Raw genomic sequence first — 16,607 nt, 5'->3', positions numbered from 1 at the left:
AAAACCAAGAATCATCCAGTTTATCTAACTGTTTGCTCACGAACATTACATATAAAGGAGAGATACACTTTATTCAATAATAAATGACGGAATTCAAAAATAAGATCTGAAAAAAGTGGGCAATACGACATCCATCTTTTGGAAAGATCGATATTTTTATTTTATAATATCAAGAAAAAACATCTTGTGACCCGATAAAAAAAAAAAAAAAAAAAAAAAAAAAAAAAAAAAAAAAAAAAAAAAAAAAAAAAAAAAAAAAAAAAAAAAAAAAAAAAAAAAAAAAAAAAAAAAAAAAAAAACTTTGAAAACACTGTAAAAAAAAAAAAAAAATGTTTTATTTCGATATTAAACGTGGGCATCGTTCTAGCTTAGAAGAATATAATTGAGGGAAGAATTGGTAATACAAAGGTGATAAATGATTCATGATGGAAGATGTTGATTCAATGAGGTATCCAATCGATCTACCCAGATACGTAAATCATCCAAGACTAATTGTAACTCATCACATAATGCTTCCTTAGTGTTCAATCCATCCAAAGCCAAAGGTCGAATGGATGTGGATGTTAAGTATTGTTGAGATGATGTGGGTATATCATTATTCACCATGGGCGTTTTTAAGCATGATTTGAGTTGTCCTACTAATCCATCTTGTCCATCCTATGCCAAAAACATTCATTTTTTTTTAAAAAAATAATTTTTTTTTTATTTTATTATTTTTATTTTACCTTGCATTTCGAGACATTATCAGCACTAATACTTCGTCGATGTTCAGCATGTTTTCTATTACCAGTGAGATTGTTATCGGAAGGGACAGAGACAGATAGATGTTGTTTAGTCAATTTTTGTTGTTGTTGCTGCTGCTGTTGTTGCATTTGTAGTTGTTGTTGATATTGTTTATTGGTAACTAGTGCTTTGAGAGGTACAGAATCTTCTTCTGATCGACGAAGTGTTGTAGCTGATCGTACCCTTCTAGCCAAATGTCCTGCAGCTGCTGATGATGTTGTAGCTGCTGTCGAGTTTTGCCGTCTCAAATGTGCTGGTACTAATGGTACAGCGGGTGATGCTACCGATGGAGGTGATGATCGAAGATCTTGATGGTGCTGACCATTTGGACTGGTGAGTGAGACTACCGTTTGATCAGGATAACAATGTTGAAGTTGCCGTTGGTCAGAATAAGAGCGCGTTCTGGACATAGACTGAGCAAGAGATGGCGGGTTGTCAGGAGAAGAAGGCCTTGTTAACGGAGTGAGCTTGTTGGAAACCGCAAACTGAGTAGGTGATCGAGCATGATTGACACCAGGTGTCAATTTTGAAGAGCCAGGTGGAGTTGTAGACACTTCCCCTTCAAGGTTTGGACTAGGCCGGAGATATGAAGAAGCTAGTGGAGTCACTTGAGGTCTTTCAGATGGTGAACATGTAGAAGAATCATCGGCACTATGTACTGTTGGTCGTACTGGTACTTGTTTTACTGTTTGTAATTGATCTTGTCCTGACGTAGCAGTAGACAGTAATGATGCAGTTGCATAATTAATAATAGGTACTGGTGAAGATGATGCATTGATTGTTGAGGATGCTGAGATAGGTGATGCGTAACCTGTTACTGGAGTTAAGTTGATCGGTGATGTTGATAATGAGTGATGTAATTGGCCTGGAGGGGTAAGGTGATCGGATTGTGGAGAATTATTTTCAAACATTCGTACAAGAGGGTGAGTATCATGATTTCTTTGGAAAGGTCGACTTGCAATAGGTTGGTCGTATTCTGATGATTTGACAGTCTTTGAGAGTTCCTGCTCCATATTCATTGATGTTGATGTTGTTGGCATATTCGATGAAGATTGATCCAAAGTTGGTATAGAGATTGCTTGTTTACTATTTCGAATCGTCTATAAAATAAAATAAAAAAGTGTCAATTTTTGGTTATCATTGTATTATAATCTTTTCTTTCTTACATCAAATTCCCATCCATCATTATCAACTTCAAATTCATCCAAGGCTGGGTCTTCACTATCACTAAGAAAAATAAAAATAAAAATCAAATACGTTGGAGAATTCTTTTTTCATTGATTGTAGACTTACCTACTGCTCAAGTCATCTGACATGATACTTTTTCGTTTGCTTGCATCGTTTGTCTTTTTCCAATCTTCATAACGAGTAATGATATCCCGAAGAATCGTTTTGTTTGTTTTACTTGTATTCTTGATGAATTTCGTTTTCGCTAAATCATCCGCATTCCATCTCTATAATAAAAAGAAAATATAAGTATGGGATTGATTTAATAAAAGAATGCAGTTTACCTCACTTGGTTCTTCGCACAAACAGAGATCAACAAATTCCCGTATGGCAGGAGAAAAAGAAGCATCTAGAGTTGGTGGTTTTGATTTTGGAATTAAGATAATAGCACGCATAGGATCAACATGAGCCAATGGAGGATTGCCTGTTGCCATTTCATATACAGTGATACCGAGAGACCATATATCAGCCTATAATAAAAGAATGATGATTAGTAATTCATTTTTATAAAACAAAAAATTAATTATACCTTGTAATCGTAAGATGCACCTTCACGAATCACTTCAGGAGCCATCCAATATCTAATTTTAAAAAATAAATTATAATCATCACAATGGGTAGAAAAAAGAAGAGACAGTTGACTTACGGTGTACCAACAAAAGTATTTCGTTTCAAATGATTAACTGATGTTTGACCTGCAACACCAAAATCACATAGTTGTACATCACCTTCAGCTGTCAGTAAGATATTGGCAGCTAAAAACAAAATACAGAAAATATGTTTAAAACAAATGAATTGTTATTTATGACATTTTTACCTTTGATATCTCGGTGAATGATCAAGTTCTTATGTAAATAAGATAATGCCAAGAGTACTTCTCGGACAATAATAGAAATATATTTTTCCTCAAGAATCCCAGCCTTCATCTATTCAAATATAAAAAAGTAATTAATTAATGTTATAAACAAAAAAAAAAATTACTTACAATAGTACGAATGCTTCCACCTGCTGCATAATCCATAATAATCCAAAGTTTTGTATCGTTAAGAATACTGCCATAAAAACGTGTGATATTTTGAGACTTGGCATGAGTTAATTGAGATAACATGGTTATTTCCTTTTGAATATCCACTACATCGTCTTCTTCAGTATCCAAGTTAAGAATCTTAATTGCAACCACTTGTTTCGTTTTGTTGTTAATGCTATAAAGAAAAAGATAAGAATAATGATATATATAAAATAAGTTTTTTTTTTCTCTTTACCCTTTATAAACTGATCCATAGGCACCTTTTCCAATTCTTTTTAGTTTTGTATATAGTCTAGAAGCTGGAATACCAGCTGTTTGTTTAGACATGGATTACTGGTGAGTGGATTTTGTATAAACCAGAAAAAGGAGGAGGAAACTGTGAAGGTCGACCAAAAAAAAAAAAAAAAAAAAGGAAATTGAGGGACCGCATTCGGTTTATGAAATCTCAGTTTTTGCCTTTTTTCCAACCCTTCCCATTATCTATCCATTTTTTTTTTCTTCTCTCTTTTCCCTTGTTCTTTCTCTCGTTCAATAATAATTACGTATTATAGACTTTTTTTTTTATTACCGAAATAGATAGTCATGGACGGAAAAGATTCATCTAAAATATCTTCTCCACGGGTTTCTCGTTTTGTGCCTTTAAAGTTGTAAGTGTAACTTTGTACAAGATACTTTGACATGTCTGAACTTTTTTTTTCTACTGATAGGGAAGAAATGGCCAGTAGTAGAAGAGGTTCTTTCTCATCAAGTAAACCCAATGACATTATACAACATAGTTTGCCTTCGAGTCAAGTTACAAATGTAGAACAAACCTCAGTCTTGACTCAAAATACTCACTCTTCAACATCAACACCCATTCAACAACAACAAGATCCCAGAAGATTATTAGCCGTAGTGGAAAATTTGGTTAGAAATCGTAGTGGAAGTGTTCTTACCAGACAAACTATTTTGAAGGCTGATCATTTTAGACAAGGTAAGCTCTCTTTTTTAATTTTTTTTTTTTTATGCACTATTGATTCGATTCCCGGTATTTTTTTTTATATATATGTTTAGCAACCAATACCAAACTGGAATTCTTCTTATCCGGAGCACCTAATTTTAGAGCTGCTGAACTGAATGTTTATGGTGTAGCCCAACCCACAGTAAGTATCCTTTGAAACCTATCTCTACTTATGATATTCATCTTTGTTTTCCATTCGTAGGTGATTGGATTATCAAGTATTTTGGCACTACTCAATTGTCATCCTAAAAGTTTACATCAACAAACATGTACATGGTAAGATACTATTCCATAGTAGACATGGACTGATCATTACTTTATCTTTAGGTTTTTGACTCGTGAAGAACCAATAGGTAACAATAACTAGTTATCTTTTTTTTTTCTTCTTATTAACTTGTTTTTTTTTTTTTATTAAACTAATTATAGTCTATTTGAATGGTTACCCTTATTGTCTACGTGAATATGCTGATCCAATGCAAAATATGGGTTCTTTCTCTGGAATCAATGCTAGTCGACTGGAAATGGTAGAAGAAAGGCTTAGAGCTGATGTTGTCAAGGAAGCAAATGCAATGGGTGGATTGTTACTTGTGCATCAAGAAATGGATGATGGAACGGTGGTACCTTGTTTTATTGCAGCTGATCGAGTAGAGACGCCAAAGGAAGGTAAGAACTATTTTTTTTTTTTTGTAAAAAAAAAAGTTAGAATCATGATCTGATTTGATTATTTTATCTTTTATAGTATTCCTTTACTTCAAAAATGATGGTTATCGACTCAATTACTTTCGTATTCCTATTTCACCCATGCAAGCACCTGAAGATAATTATTTTGATGAATATGTACGAGTGATCAAGACATTGGAACCTTCAGATCCCTTGATCTTCAATTGTGGAATGGGAGGTGTACGAAGTAAGTGATTCAATTCAACTTTTTTTTTCTCTCTCTATATTCCATATTCAAATACTCATATTTTGTTTTTTAGCAACGGTGGGGACAATATTGGCCCAAATCATCAGACGAACTCAACTTTTGGAACGTGGTCTTGCTGATCCTTATCCTGTTCCTGGTTATTTTTATACTTCAGATCAAGTTTCTCCGTCTCTTGGACCAGAATTCATTAAAGGATTACATGAAGCTGATATCCGGAATACTCAAAATGGAGTATTATTACGATTAATCTATGTATTGGAAAAAGGTAGTAGATATGAATATCAAGAAACTGTGGTTAATCTTTTTTTTTTTTTTGACAGGTTTAGGATCGAAAGCCAACTCGAAATCTGTGATTGAATGGGCTTTTGGAAAAGGACAAGCTATTGAAACCCTCAAGGAAGCCATTATGGGGAATTACTATTCTGTAGCATCATTGGTATCTGTATTAGAACATGGATCCTATTGCAAACGTTTATTGGATGAAGTTATAGATCAATGTAAGAAAAACCCCGTTCATGTTATCATTTAAAAAAAAAAAAAGAATGATCACTGACTTTTTTTTTATTGTTATCGTGATTTGTTTAGCTGATGCTGTGGTCAACATTCGAGATGATATTCTTCTTAATCGCATCAAACAAACAACTCAAGGATCAAGTGATTATAGAAAGGAAGCTTCATTTCTCTCCAAAGCATTGATGGGGCTTCAACGGTACATGGCACTCTTATGTTTCACTTCTTACATTAATGATTCACCAAATACACAATTTGACACAAGATTCTCCTCATGGTTTAAGGCTCGTACTGAAGTCTGGCGTATGGTTCAAAATATGCGGGTGAAAGGACCACAACTTTACTTTTTCCGCCCCGTGGATGATCTCAGTAGTATGGGAAACATAGAAACGCAAAAACTTGGTTCTCTTGGACATCATCGTCCTGCTGGTATGTTTGAAATGATTGGTGCTGGTGCTCAATCTGGATCCATGGCATTAGAAGCAGAAGAATTTATCTTGAAGGTAAAAAAAAAAAAATGATGATATTTCCTTCATTTTATTTACATATAACTCTTTTTTTTTTTTTTTTTTTAGTCGCGTACTGGTGTGGTTCTTACATCTCAAACGATATTAAAAATTGATTTCTGGCGTCAAGATCTATTGAACAAAACCACAAGATCTACACCAACCACCATTTATCAAGAAGACAGCTTATTGGAAAGTAGTGACAAGGAGAAACATGATGATGTGGTGGGCCAAATGCATCATACTTTTTACATTGAAGGTGCTTCCAATTTTCGACGGATCGACAATACTCATATTTATGGCGTGGCACAACCAACCGTGGATGGATTGCGGTCTGTTCTTCGACGTCTTTTCAACAATCGGACGCATCACAATGACAGTATACTTTGGATCAATTTGCGTGAAGAACCCATCATTTATATCAATGGTATTCCTTACGTTCTTCGTGATCGTTATTTTACTCTTCGCAACATCCGTGCCTATAAAGGAATCACAGGTGCAAGGTTGGAACAATTAGAAGAACGACTGAAAGAAGATGTCATCAAAGAAATACACCATTCAAATGGTCGCATCCTTTTACATGGTGAAGATCAAGACGGCAATGTCATCACTGCTTGGGAAGATGTCAATGAAGATGATGTGATGACGGTACGGGAGGTGATGGAAACAGTGGCGTCCGATATGAACATTCAAACCAACAAACAACATAAAATGAAAGATGACTATTTATTGGATTATCATCGATTACCTGTTACTGCTGAAAAGGCACCAGATTGGGTGGATTTTGATGAAATGCGGCTCCTGATTGCTAATCATTGTCAAACAAATTCATCTGCCATTGTTTTGTAAGGATTTTATGAAAAAAAAAAATACATCTATTTATTCCCTTTTATTATTATTATTGTTATTAGGAATTGTCAGGTGGGTATTGGACGATCTACTATGGGAACAGTGATGGCCACTCTTATTAATCGATGGATGTACAATGCAAATGATATGATAACACCTACTATTCAACCACGGCTTAACTATCAGATCATCAACAGTCTTTTACGTGTGATCAAGAATGGACTAGAAAACAAAAGTGTTGTGGACAATGTGATTGATCAATGTGGGGCAGTGCTCAACTTGCGGGATATGATAGAATCCGTCCATATTCGGGCAGAAGAGACGACAGATGACGATGACCAACGACGTAGGATCCTCAAGACGGGGATGGTGGCATTAGAGAGATACTTTTTATTGATTTGTTTTCAAGCTTATCTCGACAATACATCACCTGATACTTTGAACGACACGGAATCCTTTTTGGCATGGAGTAAGCGACATGCGGAAATTGGCACGATTTTACAAGAATTACGACGAGATGAGATCATGGAACATATAGCTCCTGTGGAAAAATCATCCTCCATTGGTGATGGTGTAGCCCTGTCGTCCGAAGTCATGTCGGTGGTGCGCAAGCGATGTGGTCAAGTGCTTAGTCAAAACAGTATTTTGAAGCATGATGCCTTCCCTGGTTGCCAAAAGATGAATCTCACGGAAAAAATCGAAGGTGCTTATAACTATCGACGTGTCCAAGTCAAAACAGTCAAGCGAGCGGTCCGACAAGAACACAATGTGATAGAAGCCATCGAGGGTGGATTGGCGGCGGATTTGAAACGATCAGAGGATGAGATCTTGGTGCCTCCTTTTATTTGTGGTTGTGCTATGCCTTCCAAGGATGCCATCAAAGCTGTCCTGGTGGCTATGGATGCTGGACCCGGTGGTAAACGTAAGGTACTTTGGACTTGTTTGCGAGAAGAACCTGTGCTCTATGTTAATAATCAACCCTATGTCCTCCGGTTATTTGCTAATCCATTGAAGAATTTGGAAACAACTGGGATTGCAAGGAGTCGTGTGGAAGGGATGGAAAATCGAATGAAATTGGATGCTTTGGATGAACAGAAAGAATATGGTGGTCGGCTCTTATTACATGATGAAGAAGTAGATGAACGTGGTGGATTCAATTTAGAGGTAATCAAAAAAAGGAATGGATGTTTCTTTGATCTTTTTTCTAATGGATACATCTTTGAAATTAAACTTAAAAGGCCATTTGGGAAACCGTACCTAGTCAATGTATTGAAACTCCTAGTGAAGTTTTCCAATCCATTATAGATGAAGGATATCAAGTCGATTATTTACGGATTCCAATGTAAGCATACAAAAAAAAAATAAAAAAAAAAAATAAAAAAAAAAAATAAAAAAAAAAATAAAAAATAATGGGAAAGATGATACTAACTATTATATTTGATAATAAAAAGTACTGATGAACAAGCACCTATTCCTGATGTTTTTGATCTCTTGAAACATCGTATCCTTGAAGCGAATGTTGGTAAAGATGTCCTTTTCAATTGTCAAATGGGGTATGTATGATCACACACACACATATTGTTGAAAAAAAAAAAGAAAAGGATGATCTCACTTTTTTTTTTTTTTTTTTTTTTTAAAAAAAATAAAATAGACGAGGACGAACAACGACAGGCATGGTAGCGGCATGTTTAATTTCAATGATTTTGAACAATAACAATTGTATGGTGGATGGCGATCATTTACTGAACGATACAAGCAAGCCTGAAGGATTACAAGATGATCGTTTGTTTGATACAGATCGGGACGAACAATCGGAAGAGCGAGAAGGATATTTGAACGGGGAATACAAGATCATCCTCCAGGTGGTGAGTGTGCTGACGTATGGCAAGCTGGCCAAGCGATTGACAGATGAAGCGATCAACATGTGTGACCATATGCAGAACCTACGACGTGCGATTTATGATTATCGATTACGTCTGGACTCGTTGATGGACAACTCGAAGAAATATACCATGACGCGTGAAGTCGGACTCAATTATCTGGTGCGTTACTTTTATCTGATCGTGTTTGCCGATTATCTGTTGGAAGAAATGCTTTCCCCTTCTTGTGCCTGGCATCTTCACCACTCCACCCGTCAGCAAGAACAAGAAATCGTTACTGAGGATCAAGCTCAACATCTGACCACATTCAAGTCTTGGTTGGCTGGACGACGTGAAATCACAAACATCATTCGATTCCAATCTTTTGATCTTTCCTAGTTTATTTTATATGTATTTTCAATATTTTTTTTTCTTGTTATCATAAAAAAAAATAAAAATCATCGTCATTCTTTTATTGTTCAAATAGAGTAAAAAAAAAAAAAAAAATAGAATCAAAAATACTAATGTATATAAAAGTGAAAAAACTACACATAATTCTAGTTTTTGGCGAAACTGATAGAGATATGTTGACCACCCACCAAGGCCCTAAGAAAGAAAAAAAAAAGTTCCAATCAATATATTTCAATTTTTTTTTTTTTTTTTTGTGATGTTACCTGTTATGCTTTCGACGGAAATTCACGGCTGGATCAATAGCACCAAAAAGTAAAATGGCCGTCTTATCTTTTTGGTTCAAAGTGACAGACTATATATACATATATAAAAAAAATAGGATCAACATCAACAACAATCATTATATACCTTTTTTTTTTTTTTATTTTTTTTTTTTTTTTTTTTTTTTTTTTTACCTTGATATCTTTTGGTTCCAGAGAGTTCAAGGTTGATTCAGTGACTTCAGAGGAGATATTGGATACAATCAACTTGGATGACTTGCCATTGGCGAATATAGGTGTGGGAGGGGCATCATTGGATGGTTCTTCTTTTGTGGGCTGATGACGAAGACGTTGTAAGATCGAACTGTTTTTGACAAATGAAACCTTGTCACCAGGGGTATTTGATCGTCGTTGATCTTGTCGTAATGTTTGTTGTGAGGATGTAGTAGTAGCAGCAGCCATAGCAGCACCTCGAATAGAAAAACCACCAGTATTACGCGAATTAACTTCTTGTTGAGGTGAGTTACGCTATACATATAAAAAAAAATAGTGAATAAGTAAAAGCATATATATATATATATATCATCATTACTTACATTTCCAGCATCATCCATTCCTTGATTGGATGGATATTTTCCAGAATCTTTTGGTGAAAATGGGGTTGCAGAGGGATTCAATTTTCGTCGTTGAACGGTTGTTGCTGTATCTTGATCATTATCTAATGGTCGTTTTCGTTCTTGCTTTTGATCATCATGTGATTGGAATCGTTGTTTTCGAAGTTCTTTTGCAATCGAATCCTTATCCCTTTGAGCTTGTTCTTTCCGTAATTCTTCAACAACACGTTGTTGTTCTTCCTTTCGTGCCACTTCATCATTTCCACTACCGCTTAGTTGAGGAGGTCGTGCACCTTTGAAATTCGGATTCACATGAATACGTCGTGTTTGTGGAGAACCAGTAACCATATTGTTGTTATATCCCATCATTGGCATTCCCATAACACCTGGTAATGGCATACTAAAAAAAAAAAGGACATAGCACCCAAAGAAAAAAGTGTTAGTATCAATTTGTACCTGTATTTTTTTTTTTTTTTGTCTTCCATCATTCCACTCGAATCCACATTCATTTTTTGATATCCTTTTTTTTTTCTTTTTCTTCCTTTCTTTTTTTTTAATTCCATTTCCATCATTTTATCCTTTTTTTATTCTATCCTTTTTTTTTTTGCTTTTTTTTTCGTCCTTTTTTCGTCGAATGAATGATAATTATAGAGGGAAAGCGGAAGAGAGAGAGGGGGGAGAAGGAGGGAGGAAGGAAGAAGGGAGGGTAAAAGAAAAAGAAAAATTTAACTAGAATAAGGAAAAGGAAGGTATCACCAAGTGTACATAAATCTTTTGGGTAAATGGATAAACTGGGGGAGAGTGTGGAAAGAGTAGTAGAAGAAGAGATACAGTAATAATAAAATTAAAAAAAAAATCAATAAACATACTTCATATAACCTTGTCCATACATATTGGTTCCAGGTAACGATACACCGTTAAAAGAAGTCAAGTTTGGATATGTCATGTTTGGAAAGTGTTGTGGATATGGGCTATAACGATAACCATTGTGTTGATGTCGAACAGATCCATTTCGATTGGAAAAGGTGGTATTTCGATTAGGTCGTTGATTACCAGCGGAAGATGCTGTAGATGTTGTTGATTTTGCCAAAGTAGTAGTTGTTGTAGTCCCAGAGTCGGTTTTGTTAGTAGACTTATCTTTTTCAGTCGATGATTGTAATAGTTCAGTAGTAGATTCAGAAGTAGAATTAACAGCATCATCTGCTAATCCTAGCTCTCTTTCCAATTCATCAAAGTCCTCGATAGAGTCGTTCAAATTGCCACCTTCTTGTGTATCAAATTCATCTAGATCACCAAAATCAAGTTTATCGTCTTCCATGATTGCTGTATAGATACAAATAAAGAAAAGGAATAAATGTAATAATATTTATATATGAAGAATGAAAAAAAAAAAAAAACTGTATATACAATGAAGGTATGTAAGTGAGAAAAAGAAGACAAATCCGTTTTGACTGTTTTTTTTTTTCTTCTTCTCGCAGCTGAGGACGGATATTGAAATTGGACCAATGAGAGATTGAATATCCCTTGAATTGAAAAAGACAATTCTCATTTGAATAATAATGTAGAAATCAGGATCATGATTTTTAATCATATAATATTAACTCTAAAATATATGTATATAAACCATAATATATAAAAAAAAATGACTGTAGTCAATAAAAATCTGCATAACAGCAACAAGATCAAACCTTCTTTTTTTGGAACAGAATTCCAATGACATCATGTAACGAAACATTGACAGGTCGAGAATTGTATAAACTAACTTTATTCGAAAAAAAAAATATTCCCGTTTTCCAAATCCAAATGAATTCAATACCTTTCAATCATAGATCAAAAATAATAATAAAAAAAAATGAGAGAAGAAATTCATAATAATGAGTAGTACAACAGGAAAGAAAAAAGTATAAAAATGCTGAAGAAAATGTATATGTAAAAAAAAAAAAAAGAGGTGTACATGAGAAAATGGGTGTATATAAAAGATATGGAATAGAAAAAAAAAAGAGAGACAAGGATGATATTTAACTAATGAATAAGAAGAAGAATAATAATAAAAAAAAGGAGGTGTATTTATGGAGGAGGATTCATTTGTTTCAAAATAGAGCTAGTTCAGTAAATAAGACCATAGATAAATAAACCAGATGTCAAACAAGCAATACCAAAAGCAATACCCATTGGACCAAATGTATTCTTCAATGCTTGTGCAGCACTATAAAAACAAGTAGGACAGTAATTACCTATTCAATATAAGAAAAAAAAAAAAGAGTTAGATTCTATAATTTTTCTTTTCTTTTTTTTTTTTTTTTTTAAATCATTTTCACTTTACTATTATTGATCGATTGATAACTTTGTGGAGTATAAAAGGCAATTGTTAAACGACTTTGAGGCATTAACCAACCAGGACTAGGTACAGCAGATGGACCACGTTGATCATATAATTGAATTTGATAATAACCATTCATCAAAGGAGTTTTTGGAACCACAGAATTGAGTTGCCATACATAACTTGTAGCGTCACCAGCAAGAGCAGCAATGGTATAAGTAACAGATTGAGGACCGACAGCAGCCAAAGTCAAGTTAGCAGGACGTACAAGAAGATTGGTATAAGACCAACTAAAAGTAACATTTTCATTGGCATCAACACGATAGAGAGGAGAAACGGATTTACTTGCAGTAGGAGCCAAGAAAGTAGCAATACCTACTTGAACAGTAACACCATAACTTGCTGAAGTGGGTAAATTACCTAAAGGATTATTAGTACTATTTCCACTAACTGTACTGTTGCCTCCAGAAACGGTACTATTGCCTGTGTTGGGTAAAGTTGTGTTTCCGCTAGGTTGAGCAGCAGGTTGAGAAGATGCTTGAGATGATGATTGTTGTTGAGCTGATGATGCTGCACTAGAACCTACTCCTCCTCCTCCTACAGCTAAATAAAAGTAAATAATAAATTATTATTATTATTATTATTATTACTTGGATAGTTTTTTTTTTTTTATTATTTTATTTTACCTTGAGGAACTATAATAAAAATAAAATAAAAATAAAAATAAAAAAAGAAGGAATGAAATAGTTAAATAAAACTGAAATGTCTAGATAAAAATAGGATCTTAACTTACTTCTTTTGTCAAGTACAATAATGTTTTCTGCATTAATAAGAATACAACATAAAACTGTAAAGAATAATATTATAGTCTTTAATGGTGCCATATTGAATAATAAATGATATAAAAAAAAAAGAGAGAGAAGAAAGAAAAGAAAAGAAAAGAAAAGAAAGAAAAAAAAAAAAGGGGAAAAAGAACGAGACAAGAAAAAAAAATTATTTTTTTTTTCTTCTTTTTTTTTTTTTTGAACTCCCTTGTAAGTAAAAATAAACCTGCCTTTTTGGTAAAAAGGTCACTATAAAAAAAAGTTAGTGGGATTCTGTATAATCATTTTTATTTGATAAAACTCCTTTAATATATCATCAAATCTATCTTTTTATATCTTTCATTCTTATAATAATATTTTTGAACATATTTCAAAAATCCCTTTCTTATGTCTTTATCTTTCACTCTCCGCACTTGCTAGGCAATCTATCAAAACGCGCGATCCTCATTAATTTATCTATTTTTTTTTTCTTTTTCCCCAGTTTTTTTTTTCATCCAATGACACCTATCATGGATAAACAAAGTATAATAAATATATTATATATATATATATACCCATATTCACCTCCTTTCTTTTTATTATTATTATAATAGCTTATTTGAAAGAATATCTAGACTTTGCTATCAAACTTTCAAAAGATGCTGGTGTCATTATTAAAAAAGCAATAGATAAACGAATGAAAGGTGGTCAAGCCAATATATTATTAAAATATGATAATCCAAGTGATTTAGTGACAGAAACTGATCAAGCTGTAGAACAATTTATTAAAGATAGACTAACTAATACTTATCCTACCCATAGGTAACTCCTTTTTTTTTTATCATCGTCTTTCTTACTTCTCCCTACTTATATTTATTAAATAGATTTATAGGTGAAGAAACTATGGCTGCTGGTACTGAAACTATTTTTACATCAGAACCCACTTGGATTGTTGATCCTATTGGTAAAAAAAAGATTATTTATTTTTTGATATTGAATTGATATATATATATTGTATGGATGATTTATATATAGATGGTACAACCAATTTTGTTCATGGTTATCCCTTTGTTGCTGTATCAATTGGATTAACAATAGACAAGATACCTGTACTTGGTGTGGTATATAATCCATTACTCGATGAACTCTATTCTGCCGCAAAAGGATTAGGTGCCTTCTTAAATCAAACGATACCTTTACCACTCTATCAATCACCCTTGATAGATCTTTCACAATGTTTAATTGCAACTGAAGCAGGGTCTGATCGTTCTTCTGGTGTGTTGGACAAGAAAATAGATGTTATTCATACTTTATTACGACGTACAGGTGGTGTGGAAGCTCATAGTATACGTGCTACAGGTTCGGCAGCCTTGAATATGTGTTCTGTGGCCAAAGGTTGTGTAGATGTCTATTGGGAAGTTGGATGCTGGGAATGGGATGTCACGGCTGCTATTGTGATTTTACAAGAAGCTGGTGGTATCGTTGTCTCTGGTGATAATCAACGTGATGAATCTCCTGTCAATATCTTTAGTCGCAAGTATTTAGCTATTCGTGCTGCCGATACTAAATCTTCTCAATTGAAAATCGCTCATCAAATGTGGGATATCTTACCTGATATTGATGCTTCTCGTCCTTCTGTCCCTGGTGGATTTGAACCCTTAGTTTAGTTTTTTTTTTTTATGTAGAATCGTACAATACAAAAATAAAAGAAATATTATATTACATTGTCAAAAAATTGACCAATGACGGTGATTGAAATCTGTTCAGTCAAACAAAATTTCTAAACGCGGTGGAAATTTTCATTTTCATTCCTTTCTTTTCTTTTGTTGTTTACCTTTTTTTTTTTTGATTAACACTATCCAATTTTCTTTTCTTTTTTTTTTTTTCTCTAATATGCCTGAATCCATTGATCCCAAATCACTTCGTGTAGTAGATCTTCGTGAAGAACTTGGGAAACGCAATCTTGCAAAAACGGGGAAAAAGGATGAATTAGTAGCAAGGTTAGAAGAAGCAATGGCCAAAGAAGCATCCACAGAAACAACAGAATCACAACCGGAAGAAACAGAAGCCACAGTAGAAACAACAGAACCACAACCAGAAACCACAGTAGAAACAAAAACAACAGAACATGTCGAACCCACACAACCTATTGTTCCTTCGCCTGTAAATAATGATGCAGAAAAAGTCGCCGTCGAATCTCCTGTCATTGAACCTACTTCTGTTGAAACAAAAGTATCAGAAACAATAGAACCATCAACGATAGATAGTACAATGGAGCAACAGGAAATCGATCAAACTGTGTTGAAACGGAAACGGGAAGAATCACCTGTAGAGGTTCAGGAAGGTAAGCACAACATGAAATAACATTTGTCTATTCAGTATTTTAACATTTTTTTTATTTATCTATCTATATAGAAAAACGAGTCAAACCTGCTGAATTAACCAAGGTAAATCATTGATAAATTTATCTTTTGTATATTTTTAATGTTAAAATTGCCTTGTTTGTAGGAAACGGAAGATACCAATGAAAAGGAACCACTCTCTACTACGACATCGGTTGATACATTGGCTATTTGTATTAAAGGATTTGTTCGACCATTGATTACCAAGAGTCTTCACGAATTCATTTCACAATTTGGAAATATTAAACGATTCTGGATAGATCCTATAAAGACCCATTGTTATGTGATTGTAAGTTAAGGGGATAAATCGTTTTATGCAGATAAAACTGACCTTTTTTTTTATTCTTCTTCTTTAAATTGATTAGTATGATACTTTGGAACAAGCTAATGACGCGTTTGATAAAATCAATGGAACAGTGTATCCTCCTTCTACAGGCAAGACAGTGACAGTGATTCGATTAACATCTGATCAGGCTACTAAATTGATGGATCGAGAACAGGAAATTGCGGATAAACGAGGCCGAGCTAATTGGGAAAAGCTTTTAGAAAATGTACTCAACAATATCGATATTGATGAATCTTCAGAAACAAAACAATCACCTTCATCACCACCAAACAAACAACGACGGTTAGGTGGACTTGAACAAATTACTCGACAATTGCAACAAAGAAGTAAGTTTTTTTTTTTAAAAAAGGAAGAATATATGGAGTTAATTGGTATTATCTTCTATGTTAGGTGCTGTATCTGCTGTGATGGATCAAGAACATCAACCACAAACTTCTATTTTGGATCGATTATCAAACTCTGCTCAAATCACAAAGGAAGACTTTACGGCATTACCCAAAGTGGGCAAATCTCTGGATGATTTATTCTTGAAAACCAAAACCTCCCCTGGTCTTTATTATCTTCCTGTGGATAAAGATATTGCTGCTCAACGTTTGACTTCTATGCAATCCAAGTGATCTCAACTAAATTTAGTTAGTTGTTATAGATAGATGATTTTTTTTTTATTCATTATTTTTCAATATTAAATTAATAAAAAAGAAAAGAGTTTTATTATACAAAAAAAGAGGTGATTTGACTTCCCGACCACGGCAGGCCCCCAAA

The 16,607-nt window shown here is 34.0% G+C and overlaps 7 protein-coding genes across 7 annotated transcripts; 3 read left to right on the top strand and 4 right to left on the bottom strand.

The window, feature by feature from the left end:
• Positions 1 to 544: 544 nt before the first annotated feature.
• On the bottom strand, positions 545 to 2,241 carry BX664DRAFT_39476 (uncharacterized protein). The gene is made up of 2 exons (XM_051549566.1): positions 1,950 to 2,241; positions 545 to 1,883 (listed from the first exon to the last, which is right to left on the bottom strand). The coding sequence occupies exon 2, from the start codon at positions 1,821 to 1,823 to the stop codon at positions 717 to 719; it is 1,107 nt and encodes a 368-aa protein (XP_051396341.1). The 5' UTR covers positions 1,824 to 1,883; positions 1,950 to 2,241; the 3' UTR covers positions 545 to 716.
• Positions 1,948 to 3,414, bottom strand: BX664DRAFT_39511 (Pkinase-domain-containing protein). The gene is made up of 7 exons (XM_051549567.1): positions 3,273 to 3,414; positions 2,996 to 3,212; positions 2,828 to 2,936; positions 2,657 to 2,765; positions 2,540 to 2,591; positions 2,295 to 2,480; positions 1,948 to 2,237 (listed from the first exon to the last, which is right to left on the bottom strand). Exons 1-7 carry the CDS (start codon positions 3,362 to 3,364, stop codon positions 2,073 to 2,075), a joined length of 930 nt encoding a protein of 309 aa, XP_051396340.1. The 5' UTR covers positions 3,365 to 3,414; the 3' UTR covers positions 1,948 to 2,072.
• Positions 3,415 to 3,506: 92 nt separating this feature from the next.
• BX664DRAFT_303653 (inositol hexakisphosphate-domain-containing protein) lies at positions 3,507 to 9,173 on the top strand. Its single transcript, XM_051542491.1, has 15 exons — positions 3,507 to 3,684; positions 3,745 to 4,010; positions 4,091 to 4,179; positions 4,240 to 4,313; positions 4,365 to 4,390; positions 4,464 to 4,700; positions 4,777 to 4,944; positions 5,018 to 5,230; positions 5,286 to 5,462; positions 5,551 to 5,978; positions 6,051 to 6,826; positions 6,893 to 7,994; positions 8,069 to 8,172; positions 8,282 to 8,383; positions 8,482 to 9,173. The coding sequence occupies exons 1-15, from the start codon at positions 3,620 to 3,622 to the stop codon at positions 9,086 to 9,088; spliced, it is 4,434 nt and encodes a 1,477-aa protein (XP_051396339.1). The 5' UTR covers positions 3,507 to 3,619; the 3' UTR covers positions 9,089 to 9,173.
• Positions 9,174 to 9,179: 6 nt separating this feature from the next.
• BX664DRAFT_342784 (uncharacterized protein) lies at positions 9,180 to 11,388 on the bottom strand. The gene is made up of 5 exons (XM_051547211.1): positions 10,844 to 11,388; positions 9,957 to 10,374; positions 9,556 to 9,888; positions 9,364 to 9,452; positions 9,180 to 9,295 (listed from the first exon to the last, which is right to left on the bottom strand). The coding sequence occupies exons 1-5, from the start codon at positions 11,290 to 11,292 to the stop codon at positions 9,247 to 9,249; spliced, it is 1,338 nt and encodes a 445-aa protein (XP_051396338.1). The 5' UTR covers positions 11,293 to 11,388; the 3' UTR covers positions 9,180 to 9,246.
• Positions 11,389 to 11,928: 540 nt separating this feature from the next.
• Positions 11,929 to 13,254, bottom strand: BX664DRAFT_342780 (uncharacterized protein). The gene is made up of 4 exons (XM_051547210.1): positions 13,088 to 13,254; positions 12,981 to 12,989; positions 12,298 to 12,897; positions 11,929 to 12,208 (listed from the first exon to the last, which is right to left on the bottom strand). The coding sequence occupies exons 1-4, from the start codon at positions 13,176 to 13,178 to the stop codon at positions 12,081 to 12,083; spliced, it is 828 nt and encodes a 275-aa protein (XP_051396337.1). The 5' UTR covers positions 13,179 to 13,254; the 3' UTR covers positions 11,929 to 12,080.
• A 167-nt stretch (positions 13,255 to 13,421) lies between these two features.
• BX664DRAFT_303647 (uncharacterized protein) lies at positions 13,422 to 14,831 on the top strand. The gene is made up of 4 exons (XM_051542490.1): positions 13,422 to 13,640; positions 13,712 to 13,919; positions 13,982 to 14,061; positions 14,133 to 14,831. Exons 1-4 carry the CDS (start codon positions 13,616 to 13,618, stop codon positions 14,762 to 14,764), a joined length of 945 nt encoding a protein of 314 aa, XP_051396336.1. The 5' UTR covers positions 13,422 to 13,615; the 3' UTR covers positions 14,765 to 14,831.
• Positions 14,832 to 14,990: 159 nt separating this feature from the next.
• On the top strand, positions 14,991 to 16,462 carry BX664DRAFT_318159 (uncharacterized protein; the record flags this gene model as incomplete). The annotated part of the gene is made up of 5 exons (XM_051542785.1): positions 14,991 to 15,441; positions 15,513 to 15,544; positions 15,606 to 15,788; positions 15,865 to 16,171; positions 16,236 to 16,462. The coding sequence occupies 5 exons, from the start codon at positions 14,991 to 14,993 to the stop codon at positions 16,460 to 16,462; spliced, it is 1,200 nt and encodes a 399-aa protein (XP_051396335.1).
• Positions 16,463 to 16,607: the final 145 nt, after the last annotated feature.

This window comes from Halteromyces radiatus, assembly GCF_025201355.1.
Source record: "Halteromyces radiatus strain CBS 162.75 chromosome Unknown BX664scaffold_10, whole genome shotgun sequence".
Classification (NCBI taxonomy): domain Eukaryota; kingdom Fungi; phylum Mucoromycota; class Mucoromycetes; order Mucorales; family Cunninghamellaceae; genus Halteromyces; species Halteromyces radiatus.
This window is presented reverse-complemented; position numbering and strand designations above follow the sequence as displayed.

Coding starts and splice junctions, on each gene's coding strand:
- BX664DRAFT_39476 (XM_051549566.1), bottom strand. CDS start 1,823: ATGCCAACAACATCAACATCAATGAATATGGAGCAGGAACTCTCAAAG.
- BX664DRAFT_39511 (XM_051549567.1), bottom strand. CDS start 3,364: ATGTCTAAACAAACAGCTGGTATTCCAGCTTCTAGACTATATACAAAA. Junction 3,213..3,272: donor TATGGATCAGTTTATAAAGG/GTAAAGAGAAAA, acceptor TTTTCTTTATAG/CATTAACAACAAAACGAAAC. Junction 2,238..2,294: donor TGTGCGAAGAACCAAGTGAG/GTAAACTGCATT, acceptor TTTTTATTATAG/AGATGGAATGCGGATGATTT.
- BX664DRAFT_303653 (XM_051542491.1), top strand. CDS start 3,620: ATGGACGGAAAAGATTCATCTAAAATATCTTCTCCACGGGTTTCTCGT. Junction 4,011..4,090: donor GGCTGATCATTTTAGACAAG/GTAAGCTCTCTT, acceptor ATATATGTTTAG/CAACCAATACCAAACTGGAA. Junction 6,827..6,892: donor AATTCATCTGCCATTGTTTT/GTAAGGATTTTA, acceptor TATTGTTATTAG/GAATTGTCAGGTGGGTATTG.
- BX664DRAFT_342784 (XM_051547211.1), bottom strand. CDS start 11,292: ATGGAAGACGATAAACTTGATTTTGGTGATCTAGATGAATTTGATACA. Junction 10,375..10,843: donor TATGGACAAGGTTATATGAA/GTATGTTTATTG, acceptor TTTTTTTTTTAG/TATGCCATTACCAGGTGTTA. Junction 9,453..9,555: donor TGGAACCAAAAGATATCAAG/GTAAAAAAAAAA, acceptor ATGTATATATAG/TCTGTCACTTTGAACCAAAA.
- BX664DRAFT_342780 (XM_051547210.1), bottom strand. CDS start 13,178: ATGGCACCATTAAAGACTATAATATTATTCTTTACAGTTTTATGTTGT. Junction 12,209..12,297: donor TTATCAATCGATCAATAATA/GTAAAGTGAAAA, acceptor TATATTGAATAG/GTAATTACTGTCCTACTTGT.
- BX664DRAFT_303647 (XM_051542490.1), top strand. CDS start 13,616: ATGACACCTATCATGGATAAACAAA. Junction 13,641..13,711: donor ACCTATCATGGATAAACAAA/GTATAATAAATA, acceptor TTATTATAATAG/CTTATTTGAAAGAATATCTA. Junction 13,920..13,981: donor AATACTTATCCTACCCATAG/GTAACTCCTTTT, acceptor TTTATTAAATAG/ATTTATAGGTGAAGAAACTA.